This window comes from Lycium barbarum, chromosome 1, assembly GCF_019175385.1.
Source record: "Lycium barbarum isolate Lr01 chromosome 1, ASM1917538v2, whole genome shotgun sequence".
Taxonomy (NCBI): domain Eukaryota; kingdom Viridiplantae; phylum Streptophyta; class Magnoliopsida; order Solanales; family Solanaceae; genus Lycium; species Lycium barbarum.
Window position 1 is genome coordinate 10,692,726 of NC_083337.1, and position 15,479 is coordinate 10,708,204.

At 36.2% G+C, this 15,479-nt stretch overlaps 1 protein-coding gene across 1 annotated transcript; it reads left to right on the forward strand.

Annotated features, from left to right (window-relative positions):
• The first annotated feature begins 1,519 nt into the window (after positions 1-1,519).
• LOC132627995 (uncharacterized) lies at positions 1,520-6,224 on the forward strand. The gene is made up of 2 exons (XM_060343695.1): positions 1,520-2,538; positions 5,361-6,224. Exon 2 carries the CDS (start codon positions 5,368-5,370, stop codon positions 5,911-5,913), a length of 546 nt encoding a protein of 181 aa, XP_060199678.1. The 5' UTR covers positions 1,520-2,538; positions 5,361-5,367; the 3' UTR covers positions 5,914-6,224.
• Positions 6,225-15,479: the final 9,255 nt, after the last annotated feature.

A 15,479-nucleotide genomic window follows, 5' to 3' on the forward strand; every position in this document is an offset into this window, starting at 1 on the left:
ATTCATACGTCATTTTTAATTAAGAATTTTCCCGAGTTAGACAGAGCGGGATATGTATCTTCTTTTCAAATCACATTTGTGAAAGTAAATAACTCGTAATTTCTTGTAATTGTTAATTTTTATGAAAATAATAATTAAACGTCAATTTTTGCAATTTTCTCGAGATTTTTAAATTTTTAATTTTTTAAGGACATCCTTACGCCGTCTTGGACTCGGAAAATTTGAAAATTAAAATAAGCGTTTTATGAGGTGAAAATTAGGTGTCAACAACACCAACAATGCTTTTTTATCAAACCCAAAAATAAAACAAGCCAGTTGATTCTCTAAAACCATTTGCAAACGACAAGGCCTCCGTGCATCCCTATTTTTAGTGTCATACCCAATTCGCCAAGGGTCAACTACATATATATATACATCTTAAGGAGAAATATTTACGAAACATGACGATAGTTTTATTTTACAAAACATAACATTACAAACCCTATACAAAATATGCTTTTTTTTATGTATGAAATGTGTATATCTCGCTCAAGGCTTAAAAAGTTCGCTCAAAATTTAGTGTATGAAAACGGTATAAAAAATGTATGAAATGTATATATCTCGTTCAAGACTTAAAAAATCCATTCAAAATTGTGTGTATGAAAACAGTATGAAATTTGTATCTCGCTCAAGTCTTAAAATTTCGCTCATATTTTCGTATATAAAGTTCATGTTAGATTTCTGTAAAATTAATACAACTACAACAACATTGTATACAACTTTGATACAACATTCAAGACTTAAAATAATAGCTCAAATTTTTGTGTATGAAATGTGTACATCTTGCTCAAGGCTTAAAAAGTTCTCTCAAATTTTATGTATGAAGAACGTATGAAATGTGTATATCTCGATCGAGGCTTAAACATTTCGCTCAAAATTTTATGCATGAGAATTGTATGAAATGTGTATATCTCGCTCAAGACTTAGAATTTCATTCACATTTTTTGTATATGAAGTTCATATTAGGTTTCTGAAAAATTAATATAACTACAACAACATTGTAACAACTTTCATATAATATTCAAGGCTTAAAGTTTTCGTTCACAATTTTGTGTATAAAAATTATATTAAAAATTTCTCACATATACACATTTCATACATGTTTCATACAACTTTCATACACAAAAAATTGAGGTAATTTTTTAAGCCTTTGAGCAAAAAAAACAAATTAATTTTTTTAAAAAAATATATAAAAAAAATATTAATTTTCTGGAAAAAAAATAAAAACAAACGAAAAATATATGAAAATCCATCATGTTTCGTAATATATCATTATGTTTTGTAAATAAGGAAAACCATCATCATGTTTCGTAAATATTTCTCCTTAACATGTGTAGACACGTGATTTTTGACCCTCCCCGTGTGTTTCACCTTATAGTGTTTAAATATTTCTTTTAATTTTAATTCTTGACGTGTTGATTTTATTCTATTTTTATTTAGTAGGCTTATTTGCGAAAATAAAAAAAAGAACAAAATATTTGCTATTTTTAGAGTATAAATTTTGTATTTTAAAGAAAGAAAATTACAAAAATATGCTTTGTAGGTTTTAATTTTACTTAGACAATTATTTATTTTAAGATTTTTTTTTCTTTCTTTTCAGTTATCTAGAAATAGTTATTAAATATATATATATATTTTTTTTTTTTTTTGTTTTTTTTACATTTAAAAAAAAAAATAAAAAAATGAGCAAATAGAATTGTACCACCTCACCACAAAATGACAAAGTTTGGTAAAAAACCTTATCACAAAGGGGAGGGGTTCACGTGATAGGGAATAAATTATTGTTGCAGGTGGGGCCCACACAAAAAGAAAAATGAAAGAAAGAGGGAGAGAGCACGTGACAAAAGGGGATTCATTACTTTTATATAGGGCAATACAGATAATGATACAAAAAGGAGAGGCATATGAGGGAATCAGGGGATTGAGCCGCAAAAACAAATGGAAAAAAAACCTAGAATATAGGAACCTACAGCCACCATAACAAAAAAGAAAAAAAAGGAGGGGCCGCATGAGAACTTTCTTTTTTCCTTTTTAGTAGCTAAAATGTGTACCCAAGAATGATATAAAACTAAGAAAACTCAGTACACCAAAAGACGATATAAGCAGCTCACCCTTTTAACTCCAAAAAAATAAATCATCCATCATCTTCTTCAAATTTTCCACAAACCACCGTGAACAACTCCTCCCCCTCGCCGGAAAAATCACCGGAAAATCCAACGAAAAACAAAATATATATATATATTATCATCATCTTCTTTCAATTTTTTTTTCACCTTAAACAGCAACCACCTCAAAAACCACACCATCGTTAAACCACTTAAATCTAAAATGTCCATTTTCTTTTAACCAAAATTTTATTGACAGAGTTGAGTTGAGATTTCGGGTTTAGATCTAAAAAATATTCAACGCTGTTTTGGTCGGTTTTGGTCGGGGTTTTCCGGTTCAAAGCTCCGTTTGGCTATCTCATTCAAAGGAAAGTGTTATTTCCCACATTGAAAGGTCCATTTCAATCTCAGTTTATTGCCTTCAATATTTTGGAATTTTGTAACAGTGTTTGTTTGTTACCTCTATTGAAGGTCCAATTCTTTATTTCCACGCTCTTTGGTCTTCCTATTTAGTTATATGCGTTTAGAGTGCTATTAATTCTTGCTATTTTCCGTTGATGTTTGAATTATTTTTTGTATGAATTTTTCTATTTGCTGGTACTATCGTGATTGACCATTTCTATCCTAAAATAAGTTGCACCTCTCGGCTTAATGGAAAATTAGATAGCTGGTTGTTTAGTAATCTTTTAAAATTAATTTTATTATTTTCTAGGAGTAATTAAAGGTGTTAGTAACTATTGGGTCCGTTTTGGTATTCTCATTATATCATATCAATCACATAATTAGCAAGATGCGAATGTAATGTATGTTTCCATAAGCAGATTTTGTTTAACGGTGGCTCATTTTCGTTAGTATTTTATCATATTCAGTTGAACGTATGAGACTCTTTCTTCTAGATTTGATGTGTATGTATGAATTGATCTGGAAACAAGTTTATAGCAGTAATATTCAGAGGGGTATGAATTTTTCTTTAAAAAATAATAGATAGGTGGGTCACGGTGGTAAACCTATTTTGAATTTTAGTCATTAGTATTAATTTCATTTGTGCGTTTATTTGAATGGGTCACTGGTTCATATTTATTTTTGGCTTATCATTTCAAAGCACGGATTAATGAGTTTAACTGTGAGATAACCGAGATGGGTGCGAATTATTTCAAACTTCGTTGTCAAGTATAAAAGAAAAGAGTGGTAAAACCAATTGTGAGGGAGCGAGATGGATTGCGAACACGTTTCAAAATCCATTGTCAAAAGAATGAAATAAATAAATAAATAGCTAATAATAATTAATTTTAACCAAATAATTTTAAGTCTCAGATTTTAGAGACAAATAATTGCCTTTAACGCTAGACGAGCTTTAGGCACGTTTTAAGACGTTTGTTTCGATTAAGAATGCGGTTACACATCTTATTTCGAGACATTTTTTTAATAACTCAAGGATGCGGTGACACACCTTGGCTAAATTCGTTTTAATAATTAATCTTGTTTCGAGTAAAAATGCAGTTATGCATCTTATTTTGAGACGCTTAAAAGATCCGGAATGCGGTTACGCATCCGAGTTAAAACCAATAAAAAGTTCAACAATAAAAGGTACGAGCAGATCAAGGCTCAGATACGTAATATATCCAAAAATTAATTTAAGCTAAGTATAAGTCGATAAAGCAACCGTGCTAGAACCACGGGACTCGGGGAATGCCTAACACCTTCTCCCCAGTCAACAGAATTCCTTACCCGGTCTTCTATTTTCGCGGACCATAATAAAAGAGTCACTTCCTTTTGATTAGGGATTCATAAGGTGGCTTGGAACACCAAAACTCAATTCCAAGTGGCGACTCTGTAAATAAAATATTCCCTTTTCAAAACCGTCACTTCAAATGGAAAAACCCTTTAATAATAAAAACTTGCGCGGTTATAGCGCGGGAGCGCAAAAAAGGGTGTGACATCTCTGGCGACTCTGCTGGGGAGTGTAACAAGAATTCGAGCTTTGTGATATTGCCTTATAGTTGGCTTTTATTATTATTATTATTATTATTATTATTATTATTATTTGGATTTATTATGTTTTTGGCCTAATGTGCTAATTGCCGCTCAATTACCGCTTTGATATTGTTGAACTGTATTATAAAATGCCTTCTCTCGCACACCCTTCTGAGTCTCTGAAACACTTCACACACGGGCACAGGAATGCAGTTATGCATCCTAACTTTCTGTCAAGATAAAGCCGGAGCGTCTTGGCGCCCGGTGGAGGATTTTAGTCACACATGTTAGGCGGGACAGGATAAGCAATGAAGTCGGAATAGCACTGCTACCGACAGTATTGCCCCTCCCCGGCTCGAGTTGTCCGCTCGGGTGACCCAGTCTAGACACCTTTGCCATTAGGTCTTAAACCTAGCAAAACTGAAAACGCAGAACTGATATCCCTAGTAGGCTACGCTTATCTGCATCACGTGCATTTGACTTAGCGGGACTCGGCACAGGGGCCGGGTCTGACTAGGACAGGTGACCTTTTTATCAGACCAACATGTGCATCCAATGTGCTAATTGTAATATACTTGGAAGGTGCCTGATTGTTGACCGGCTTTAGGATAACCAAGGGGGTTTGAGAGAGATAAATATCACTGACTTTTGGGTCATTTTTTTTAAAAAAAAAAAAAGAAAAAAAAAAGAGAGAAAAGGAAAGAGAGGAGGTCAAATATCATCCCCATTTTTTTTTTTGAGTTTATACGAACTACGCGAGCCTGATTTTCACCGTCCGTGAGATACGTAGACAACTCTCTTCGAGTTCGGCCCCACCTTCTCAGGTTTGAGAGGTTCATTTGTGTCATTTGTGTAGTCCTTTTGTCCATTTGTGTCAGGTTAGTTTGTCAAAACAATAAAGATACTAAGACACTTTGCAGAGTCCTTGTCATAAAATTAAACGTACCCACGAATCGGTGACAGGGTATTTAGACAAGTCACTCTAGGTTTGGTTTTCAAGTCCAATGTTGGGCAACTTTGTTGAGTTTTGCTATCTGGGTCACGGTAGACTGCTGTCAAAAAAAAAAAAAAAAAACATACGGAGATTGATTGTGATTTTTCTTGCCTTAGCTTTTAAAACCACATATTTTTCTATAAGTTTATTTGTCGTCCACGTGCATTCATGAGTCCAAGTCCAAAAAGGTAATTACTTTCATATCCAACAGGTCTATATGAGTCTTAACCATGTATTTACATCCATAGGTACAACATGTTTTATCCGGACAGTGGGAAGTGTCAAAAGAGGAAGCGAGATGGGAGTATACCACTTCAGGTTGTTCATGAGATCCCTTGGAAACTTTGGACATGGTGGAATGAAATGGATGTGCTAGAACACACAAAGATCTTTAAGCATATGGGGTTCTTGACCAACATTATTAAAATCGACCCTAGGAGGGACGTGATTGATGCTTTGCTATCCTTTTGGGACCCTACAAAGAATGTGTTCCGATTTTCAGACTTCGAGCTGACCCCTACCTTAGAGGAAATTGCTGGCTATACCGGACTTGGTGAGAACCTACACCGCCAAAAGCTTGTAGCCCCAAGACTTATTTCTGTGAACAGTTTCCTCACAAAAATGAACATCGCTAAGCGCAAAGAGGATGAGAAGAAAAAGGGCAAGGAAGAATTTCTGGATGAGGGTTGGGAATCCCTGGACAAAGGATGGGTTTCTTTAGAATTCTTGTATGAGAGGTACGGGAGAAGAGACGGGTTTGAGAGGTTTGGAAAGAGGCTCAGTAATAAAGGAAATTTGTAAATTTGGAAAGACCACAGTCGTTTTGCCTTCATGGTGGCATTTTTAGGAATAATGGTCTTCCCAAGACGGGGGCAGAAAATCAACATCCGTTTAGCCGGGATAGTAGACGTCTTGACCACAAAGAAGGATCATACCATTGTGCCAATGATCTTAGCAGATATTTATCGGGCCTTGACGGTTTGCCAAAAGGGAAAGGGTTACTTTGAAGGGTGTAACATATTATTGCAAATGTGGATAGTGGAGCATATCTTCCGACCCCGTCACGTGGCAAGATTTGTTCATGATCGGAGTGATTACATTTCAAGCTATGAAACTAGACAAATTCTATTTCTCAAAAAATAAAGTAAAAATAATATAACATTTATTACACGTCAGATGAATACAACGTAAAGTGTTTCCTAATCTAAATAAAATTTCCTAATTTCTAAATTTCAGCTCCGTTTTGCGATGTCCTTGATCTTCGTCATTTGTTGCACTCCGATGCAAATGCATACCTGTCATAGAAATGTTAATCATTCCCTCCTTCCTAAAGTTTAATTAATTAGAGCAAGTAGTCAATATTTAGGCACAGTTATCCTTCAAACATGCACATAAAGTATGATTGGTGTCACTCGGGGTCGTGAACCCGCTTGGACGTTTGGGTAAAGTCGTCTAATGGGCTTAATACACCAAGGGCATTAAACCTCCTAGGATATGAAATGTATGCTCTTAATAAAAGGTGTTGGTTTAGCCCTATCCTAGGTTGACTAGGAGTGGGTTTACTAGACGCAAGGTTCCCGAGCGGACAACTCGAGTGAGAAGGCTACGCGGTCACCGTTATTCGGACACCCCCGCGCACGCGCCAACTCTCCTAAGATTTGGATTCTACGAAGAAATTTGCGGGTGCGCTAAGCACACCTCGCGTGTACGTGTGATAGTGTGAGATTTCCAAAAGTGGAGGAAATATGAACGGAATGACAATTTATCGAAGCAGTAACACATAAACAGTTTATATCAAAACAAACAATTAATAGCATGTAAAAATAGTTAACAAATAAATAAAGTGATTCCAAATAAACACACAAAGCCTATTTAAACTAAGTCTGTTATGGTTAGAACCTAAGTACATCCCCAGCGGAGTCGCCAAGCTGTCACACCCCATTTTAACCCGGAAGTTAAAGTAGAAGTATGACATATTGGAGATTCCTATTTTTTGTTATTTGTTTAAGGAGTCGCCACCTAATTATTTACGGTGAATTAGGACACCTAAAGTTAATTAAAGTTATGTTTAAAGTCAAACTCTGTTTAAGGTCTGCAAAACTTAAGATTCTGGGTAAGGGTTCGATTAGTCTAAAGGGAAGGTATTAGGCATCCTTTAAGACCCATTAACAATGGTTAACCGACCGGACTTAAAATTAATTAAGCTAAGTGTGAATATAGGATTATAGAAAAAGGAAGATAGTTTTGTAAATATGACTAAAGTTATAGATAAATATGTAAGAATGCTATTTAAAATAGAACTTATAATAATAATTTATATAAAAGAGTACTTTTAATGCTATTTTGAAATACAACTTATAAATGTTGTTAAAGTTTTAAATGAAAGTGTAATACTTGTGGAGAGGTAATAGTTGCATAAAAGAGTTTTAGTCAAAAATAAACTAAAAGAAAGCGGGACATGTAATGTTTTATATATATTTGAAGAAAATTGAATTATGCCGACTCACAAATTAAAAGGGTTATTGTAAGATTAATGTTAAATAAATCTTAAAGCTTCATATGAAGACTAATAGTTTGATATGTATATATTGTGCTAAAGTTGTTTCAAACAAATATGTATTTCGAGTGTTGGAAAGGAATTAAAATGAAAGAGTTATTCGTTGAATTAGTTTGTCTTTTTAATCCTTAAAATAAGCTAACGTTAGTGTAAGATTTGTGATGTTTTAAATTTCTAAAATGGTAAGCACAAATTATTAATCCCTTAGCCAAAAGACGTAATCATGCTATGTTGAAAATCAATTACTCAAATAAATGTTATAGATACTATAAATAGTTTAAAATATAAATAGAAGGGAATGTAATTTGTGGAACTAAACTACCCATTACTAAACTACTAAATCTGCTAAGGTTCATTTAATCTAAGCAAATAAACAAGTAAAATATCAGTCATACAATTACCAATAAGAAATAAAATAGGGGATTAAAATGGTTTTAAATGGGCTCAGCCCACTTTGTGACTGCTGGAATTATGCTGCTGCTGGGACTGATAGAGAGTAGTTCACGTTGGGGCTTTTTAGCCCAACACCAAATGTGGGAGAAGACGACGAGTCGCTTGGACTCGTATGCGAGATGTCATGCATAAAACGAAAAGAAAATGATTAGTATGCAATCAATGGATAATGTTAAACATGTAAGATATAAACTCAAACAAATCGGCAGAGCGTATATATTCTATGTATATTTGAAGTATACCTTATGTATACATAGGTATACAACCTCACTGCCTTAACAAAATTGAAGCAATTGTAGATGCATTGAAAATATTCTAACCAGCTGATTATGCTAAACACAGAAAACTCAATTATGGATATTTCGAAACCGTAGCAGCTAGGCTTAACACTGCATTCTCATCAAATGAAAGCATTTGTTTCCTTTTAAAACCAGTGGTTCACTTAGTATAGTATTGACATCATATTATGGCAGCCAAATGCAACAAGTTTCATCAAGGCATCAGTAGTATAGTTTTCTGTTTTAAGAAAGATTTCAGCACACCTAATTGGTTAACAAATTAAGACAAAAACACTGCTTAAACTAAATAAATAAGTATGGGAGAACCTGCTATATTGTCAAGCATTTTAGACTGATAACAGGACCAGTTTCAACAACACATAAAGATTACTAAGCTGGTCATGCTCAACAGACTAAGATAGCAGTAGTTTCAGCTAACCACACACTCATGGAATCAGCAGGTCATATCATGCCAATAACAAGTTAAGACTGCATGAAAATACTTAAACAATCCCATAAATTAAGGCTACAACATCATTGTCCTAGTTAAACAAACCATGGAGCATATACTGTCGCATAAACAGCCTACCAAACAACATAAAGAATAAAAGAAACAAAACAGCACAATAAATTGAAGTAACAACATTACTTAACATAACTATATAGACACAACTTTAACAAGCTACACCATACAACAGATTAAACAAACGGCATAATAAATTAAAGTAACAACATTACTTAATATAACTAGAAGAGACTACTCATTTTAGAAGGCATGCTCAAATTAAAATCACATAAGAGAAACTTAGAGAGCTTTAGCTTAAATCTAGAGACCTGTGGGAACACTTTTAACTCATTAGCATGTTCCAGACCCAAACATATAGAACAGTAATGTACTCAAACTACCATGCTAACAGAAAACTAAACATTAAGCAACTCAAGGCAGTTACCATGCTAAACTAGGCAAATGACAAGCTTGGACAGTCATATTGAAGTCCTAAAACGTTACCTCAAGTTCATTTTACATGCAGGACTCTTCACAGTGAGTTCATGAAGAGGGCAGATAACCAGATACTTAAATGAATCATGACTATATTAATGTTGTTCAATCAAACATACAGAAGACCAGACTATCCATGAAATAGCATAAGCACACCAGACTTAAATTAGACAAGGACTAACCCCATAACTAGCTCCTTCTATCACCAAAGCCATTTATGTTAGTTTAACTAAGTAAACCTCTGAATCCTTTTTTAGACATAAGTTGACGCCTAAACTGATTTAAATAAGTCTAATACAAGCTAATAATTCTCAGCTGTGGCTGAACCAAATACATAGACATGTTCATTCAATTGGCTAGATAACAGAGAAGATTCATATTGAGATTGAAAAACTAGTTATTAGTAGCGTTTGTTATGCGCAAGAGTCAAATATCAGTAGGCAAAACACACAAGCATGTAGTTAATTTCATTACTAACGTAGTCTCGACTAAGGCAGCAAGTGAAACAAAAGAAACTAGGCTATGCCAAGTTAATTTCAGCAACATGATTTGATTAAAACAGTAGAGAAAGCCCAACGACTATGCTAAACATGTTGATATCCTTATTACTTGACTGAAAGAGTAAATAAAGCGCAAAATTAAACTAATTAAACTATTTCTAGAAAACTAATTCATCTGAAAGGGACTTAACGATAGGAACACCCTAATACAAATTGAAGACATCATGTACACAGCTGGGCAATTACTTACTAGCAGACCCGATGTTCATGTTGAATAAACATGGTTGACTTAAATTGAATCGTAATTAGTACACCACTAGAACGTAGATTGGTCATATAGATTAGCTGAAGTTGGGTGAAGATCAAACGACAAAACCATCAGTCGCAGGAAACTAAAGAAAATTGAACTTAAACTAAGTTAACACACGAACACACAGACACTATTAACTGCTATTAAACTGCAAAATCCAAACCAAACTAAGACATGAACCTACAAACATGATTAAAACTGAACTAAACTAACCAAACCTGACATGCATAATATTCTACATTACTGAACTGAGATTCAGCCAAACTACAACAAACACACGAATACATCAGAAACTTCAGATTTGGAAGAAAACGAACACACTGACCTTTTGTGGGCGCAGTGAAGTGGGTGTCGACGGTCACGAATCTACTCGAACACGACGAGCTCGAAATCGATTAAAGTAACTAAGGCTTCAAATTGGGAATAGAGTAATATGTGGCTATTTTCAGAACGAGGCTATCTTTCGATGAGGATTTCAGTCCCAAATCTTACATTTTTTCAACGGAAGGTTTTCTGATTTTAAAAGAAAATCAAGACTAGAGTAGAAACGAAACTGAAGACTTGAGGATAGGAAACTTGTCTCTCCTCTCAAATCCTGAAAAATCCCCCCTTTCAACCGTTCCACTCCCCTTCTATTTATAGGGTTTCATTTGTATTTTGAAAAAGAAAAGGAGCGTATGAGAGAAGATGAAGGCGTGGCGGACAAGGGTAAGTGGAGCAGAGTGAAGGACAGGCATGGTGGAAGTGAACGTGAGGGAGACGAGGGTGAGGAGCAGAGAGAAATAGTTAGTGGAGGGAACGTGAGGGAGACATGGGAGAGTGGGAGCAGACAAGGAGGTGAGGGGACAAAGGTAAGTGGAGCAGGTGTGGTGGAAGTGGCAGGTGGCGGAGAAGGCGATGAGAGGTGAGGGAGGAGAGAAGGGAGAGGAGGAAGAGAGAGACGAGGGTGGGAGGCGGACGAAGATTGAAAGGGAGAAGAGGAAGAGGGATTAGGGATTAGGAAATTAAGAATGGGTCGGGTCGCGGGTAATGGGCTGGTCCGTTTGGGCTGGCCCATTAATTTAAACATGGGCTGAAAATGTGGGTTTAAAATGTGGGTTGGGTATAAAAAGTGTGGGTTATTTATTTGGGTATGAAAATAATATTGTATTTGTATTTTAAGCCATTAATTGGCTGAAAATTGTTGATCCTTCCTCCGCTATTTTAATTATTTTCGGGCTTCTAATTTAATAACTAGTACCATATTTATTATGTGAAGATAAATAGTAATTAGTATATAGAAAGTAAGGATTTTACAAAGTGCTGTCTTGTAATTAATTTAACGATTCCAGACCCGAAAATGAAACGATGACTAACCGTTTAAAATTTGTGATAAAGTAATGCTCGTAATGTTTTAAAAAAAATAAGAGTAGTGAAAATAATAGTAGTGAAAATAAAGTATTTAGCTCGTTAGTAAATTTAGAAACCCGGGTAAATGAAATAGGAGAGGGACAAAATTGGGTGTCAACAGATGCCCCTCTTCGACCGGAGATGATGTAAGAGTCTTCGGGCGAAGAAGTTGACGTAGTAGCCAATTTTGTTTGGACTGACGAATATGAGTTTGTAAGAAAGTACGGTTTAGGAAAATTGATGGGAAATATTATGAGGACCGAAGGAATTATGGGAAATTATGGCCGAATCTCAGTTTCGAGTTGCCTACATATCTCGGGCTGCACGAGAATCAGGCCATGTGTAGTTTGAAAGTTTTTGTGAGTTCATAGTCTTGCGGGGGTTGTAGACAGGTGACGAGAATGGAACATATGCTTATGGCCTCCTAATTATAAATGTGGTGCACAACATTCTCATAAGTAGGACTCTACTAGGCACTATGTAAATTCTTCAAAGATGCCCCAGTGTTGAGTTATGGAGACACTGGGGATGTAGAAAGGAATATGAGATTGTAAAAAGAGTAGATTCAGTAGAGTTTTAGCGGAGGATGTGAAAAAGAAATTAACCTATGTATCACGTGTTTGTGGACATAGGCGGAATCGAGTTCGAGAATAGATCCGTGACCTTTGCTTGTGAGTTTGGTATTCCTCTTCAGCATGTTTGCCCCAGTTCACTGCGTAAGATAAAGTTCCACGTTGTGTTGAGTCCCTGCAGGTTGTGTTTTCTGCCAAAACTGAAATTCATGTCCAAAATTAGTAATAGAGTTGAAAGTGTAAAATTGTAAAGAGTGTAAAATGATAGTAAATATGAGTGTGGGAATGAAAGTGAAGCCGTGTGGCTAATGTTGTCTCTGATTGTCTTCAGGGACTTGAATGAATGCGTGATGCGTATGCTGAGGATGTGATAATATTTCCAGTTGCATTTGCAGATGATAGTGATAAGGTCTCCGGCTGTCTTCCGGGACTCGATGATAAATGATATCTGCGAATTTTAAGGTAAATTCATTAAAGTGGTAAGGTAGATGATGAAATAAAGGAATGAAGTAAGGAGTAAAATAAGTGTGTAGCCGTTTGGCTTATGCGGGTGAGGCCGTATAGCCGGGTGATGTCTCCGATGGTTGTCGGGACTCAATGATATGCTGATGAGGCTGTATAGCCAAACGATGTCTCCGGTTGTCTTCGGAGGCTCAAAGATAATTCCTGTAAAGTTCAGGGTAAAGTTGTTAAAGTTGGTAAAGTAAATGATAAAGTAGAGAGTAAAGTCAAAGTGTAGTCGTCTGGCTTATGCGTATGAGGCCGTGTGGCCATGCGATGTCTCCGGTTGTCTTCGGGACTTGACGATATCTCTCCGGTTGTCTTCAGAGATTTGATGCTGATTCCCGTAAAGTCCAGGATAAAGTTGTAAAGTGGATGATGTCTCCGGTTGTCTTCGGAGGCTCAATGATAATTCCTGTAAAGTTCAGGGTAAAGTTGGTAAAGTTGGTAAAGTAAATGATAAAGTAGAGAGTAATGTCAAAATGTAGCCGTATGGCTTATGCATGTGAGGCTGTAGAGCCGAATGATGCCCCCGGTTGTCTTCGGAGACTTGATGATATGACATCTCCAGTTGTCTTCGGAGATTCGATAATGATTCCCGTAAAGTCCAGGGTGAAGTTGTATGATGTCTCCGGTTGTCTTCGGAGATTTTGATGTTGATTCCTGTAGAGTTCAGGGTAAAGTGGTTAAAGTAGGTAAAGTGAATGATAAAGTAATGGATAACGTAGGGGGTAAAGTAAAAGTGTAGTCGTTCGGCTGATGATGTTGACGGTATCGCGACAGGCTGAATTAATGACGCGTAATCCTGATTTGATTCGTCTTTAACCTGCAAAACAGGTATATTCGTTAATGAAGTCATAAAGTTGTTCTGATAAAATAAAATTAAAGATAAAGTTAGAAATAAAGCCGTTTGGCTTTTGAGGCGAGGCCATATTGAGCCAGATGATGCTTTTTGGTTGTGATAGACTTGACTGTTGATCTCGCGGTATTTTGATTCCTGCACTCAAAGAAAAATTCTTAGTTTGGGAGGGGGAAGTTGATTCGTGTTGGCTCGGAGCTTGACGCTGTTGGCGTTCCATTCGTCTTGTTTGTTTGGATCTCGTGATCTCCGTTCAAACCTCGGTAGGTGAACAATAGTGAAATAATTGCACGAAAGTATTTGATTTGAAAGGTAGGTATGTAAGTATATGTATATAAAAAAGTAACTATATGTATATAGGTTGTGAAATATGTATATGTAAATGTATGTATGTAAGGAAAGATATATATGTAAACGTATACATATATAAGTTGTAAAATATTCTGCCAACTTTAGATTGTGACGCTTCTAAAGTAATTGGTCTATAATACTTCCTGTCTGATAGCCTAAATCTTGTCGATGTCCAACCGTTCTTTCGTCTATATCTTTTCCAAAATATGCCCCAGTTTTGGGTTCAGAAGAATATGCTAAATTTATGTTGTGGTGTGACCGAACCTTATATAGGTTGCCTACGTATCCGCCAAGGAATCAGGTCAGAACGTAGTTCGTAAAATACATAAAGTGGTCTGAGTTTTCTAATAAAGGGACCGAACCCGATATGGATTGCCTACGTATCCCACCAAGGGAATCAGGTCAGCGTAGTTCTATTATATAAATGGTAAAAGATTTGTTGGATTTTATATCTAGGTGTGGCGGATCTGTATGATAATAGTCTACGAATCCCACCGAGGGAATCAGGCTAAGCATAGTTCTCCTTGTATAAGGATTTTTTTTGATTTTCTGTTATAGCACAACCGAACCCTATGTGGGCTGCCTACGTATCTCACCATGAGAATCAGGTCAGAACGTAGTTCGTACGCATGTAAATGGCAAAAATTCTAACCTAGTATGACCGAGTCCTTATGTAGGCTGCCTACGTATCCACCGAGGAATCAGGTCAAGCGTAGTTCGCAACTAAAGGAAAGGTTGCAAACTAGGTTGTCTAACCTAATGTCGTACTTTGATTTCTTCTTGAATTGCTAGCTTTTAGGCTTATGTTATCACCTATCGGCTATTTCAATTCTTGTGAGTGGAATCTTGTCTTGTCCCCCTAGTTTCTTTGTTACTCTCTCGGAATATGTGTTGTCTATTCGTACATTTCATGTCACAATCGTAGAGTTGACAGTTTTGATAAATAAAGTAGAAAATAGATGATTAAGAAAAATCAGAAATGCATTCATAGTTTTGCAATTCAAGCTTCCACAAGGTGAAGCAAAACAAACAAAATTTTGAGTACGGTTCAAGCATCAATAAAAGAAAACAAGTTCACTACATGTTCATGCTACCAAGGCTCCCGACGGATCGAGGACGGAGTACAAGTCCAATTCTTCAGAGTCTTTCCTGGTTCGGCGCCCCATATTGTCAGTGCCTTGGTGTTGCGAGTAGTTGTATTGGATTGTTCCCACGAGAGCGACAAAGTTGTTGATCTGACTCTTTCCGCACTGGACTCCTCTAAATCTTGGCATTTCCGTGAGCAGGCAAAGGATTGTTGACCACATTGGGCTTAGCTTCAGCGAGCTGAATTACTCCTTCCTTAATCAGGGCTTCGATTTTGTTTTTAAGCCCATAGCAATCTTCAGTGGCGTGCCCAACAACTCCAGAGTGGTATGCGCAGCTTTTGGAACCATCAAACCATTTTGGGATAGGCTCGGGAATTTTTCCTTCAATCGGTTGTATTATGCCTGCTGCTTTCATTCTTTTGAACAATTGAGCCAAGGGTTCAGCGATCTGAGTGTAATTACGGGTGTTTTTGGTGTCAGGGTTTGGACGGGCTCTAGGTATAGTATGT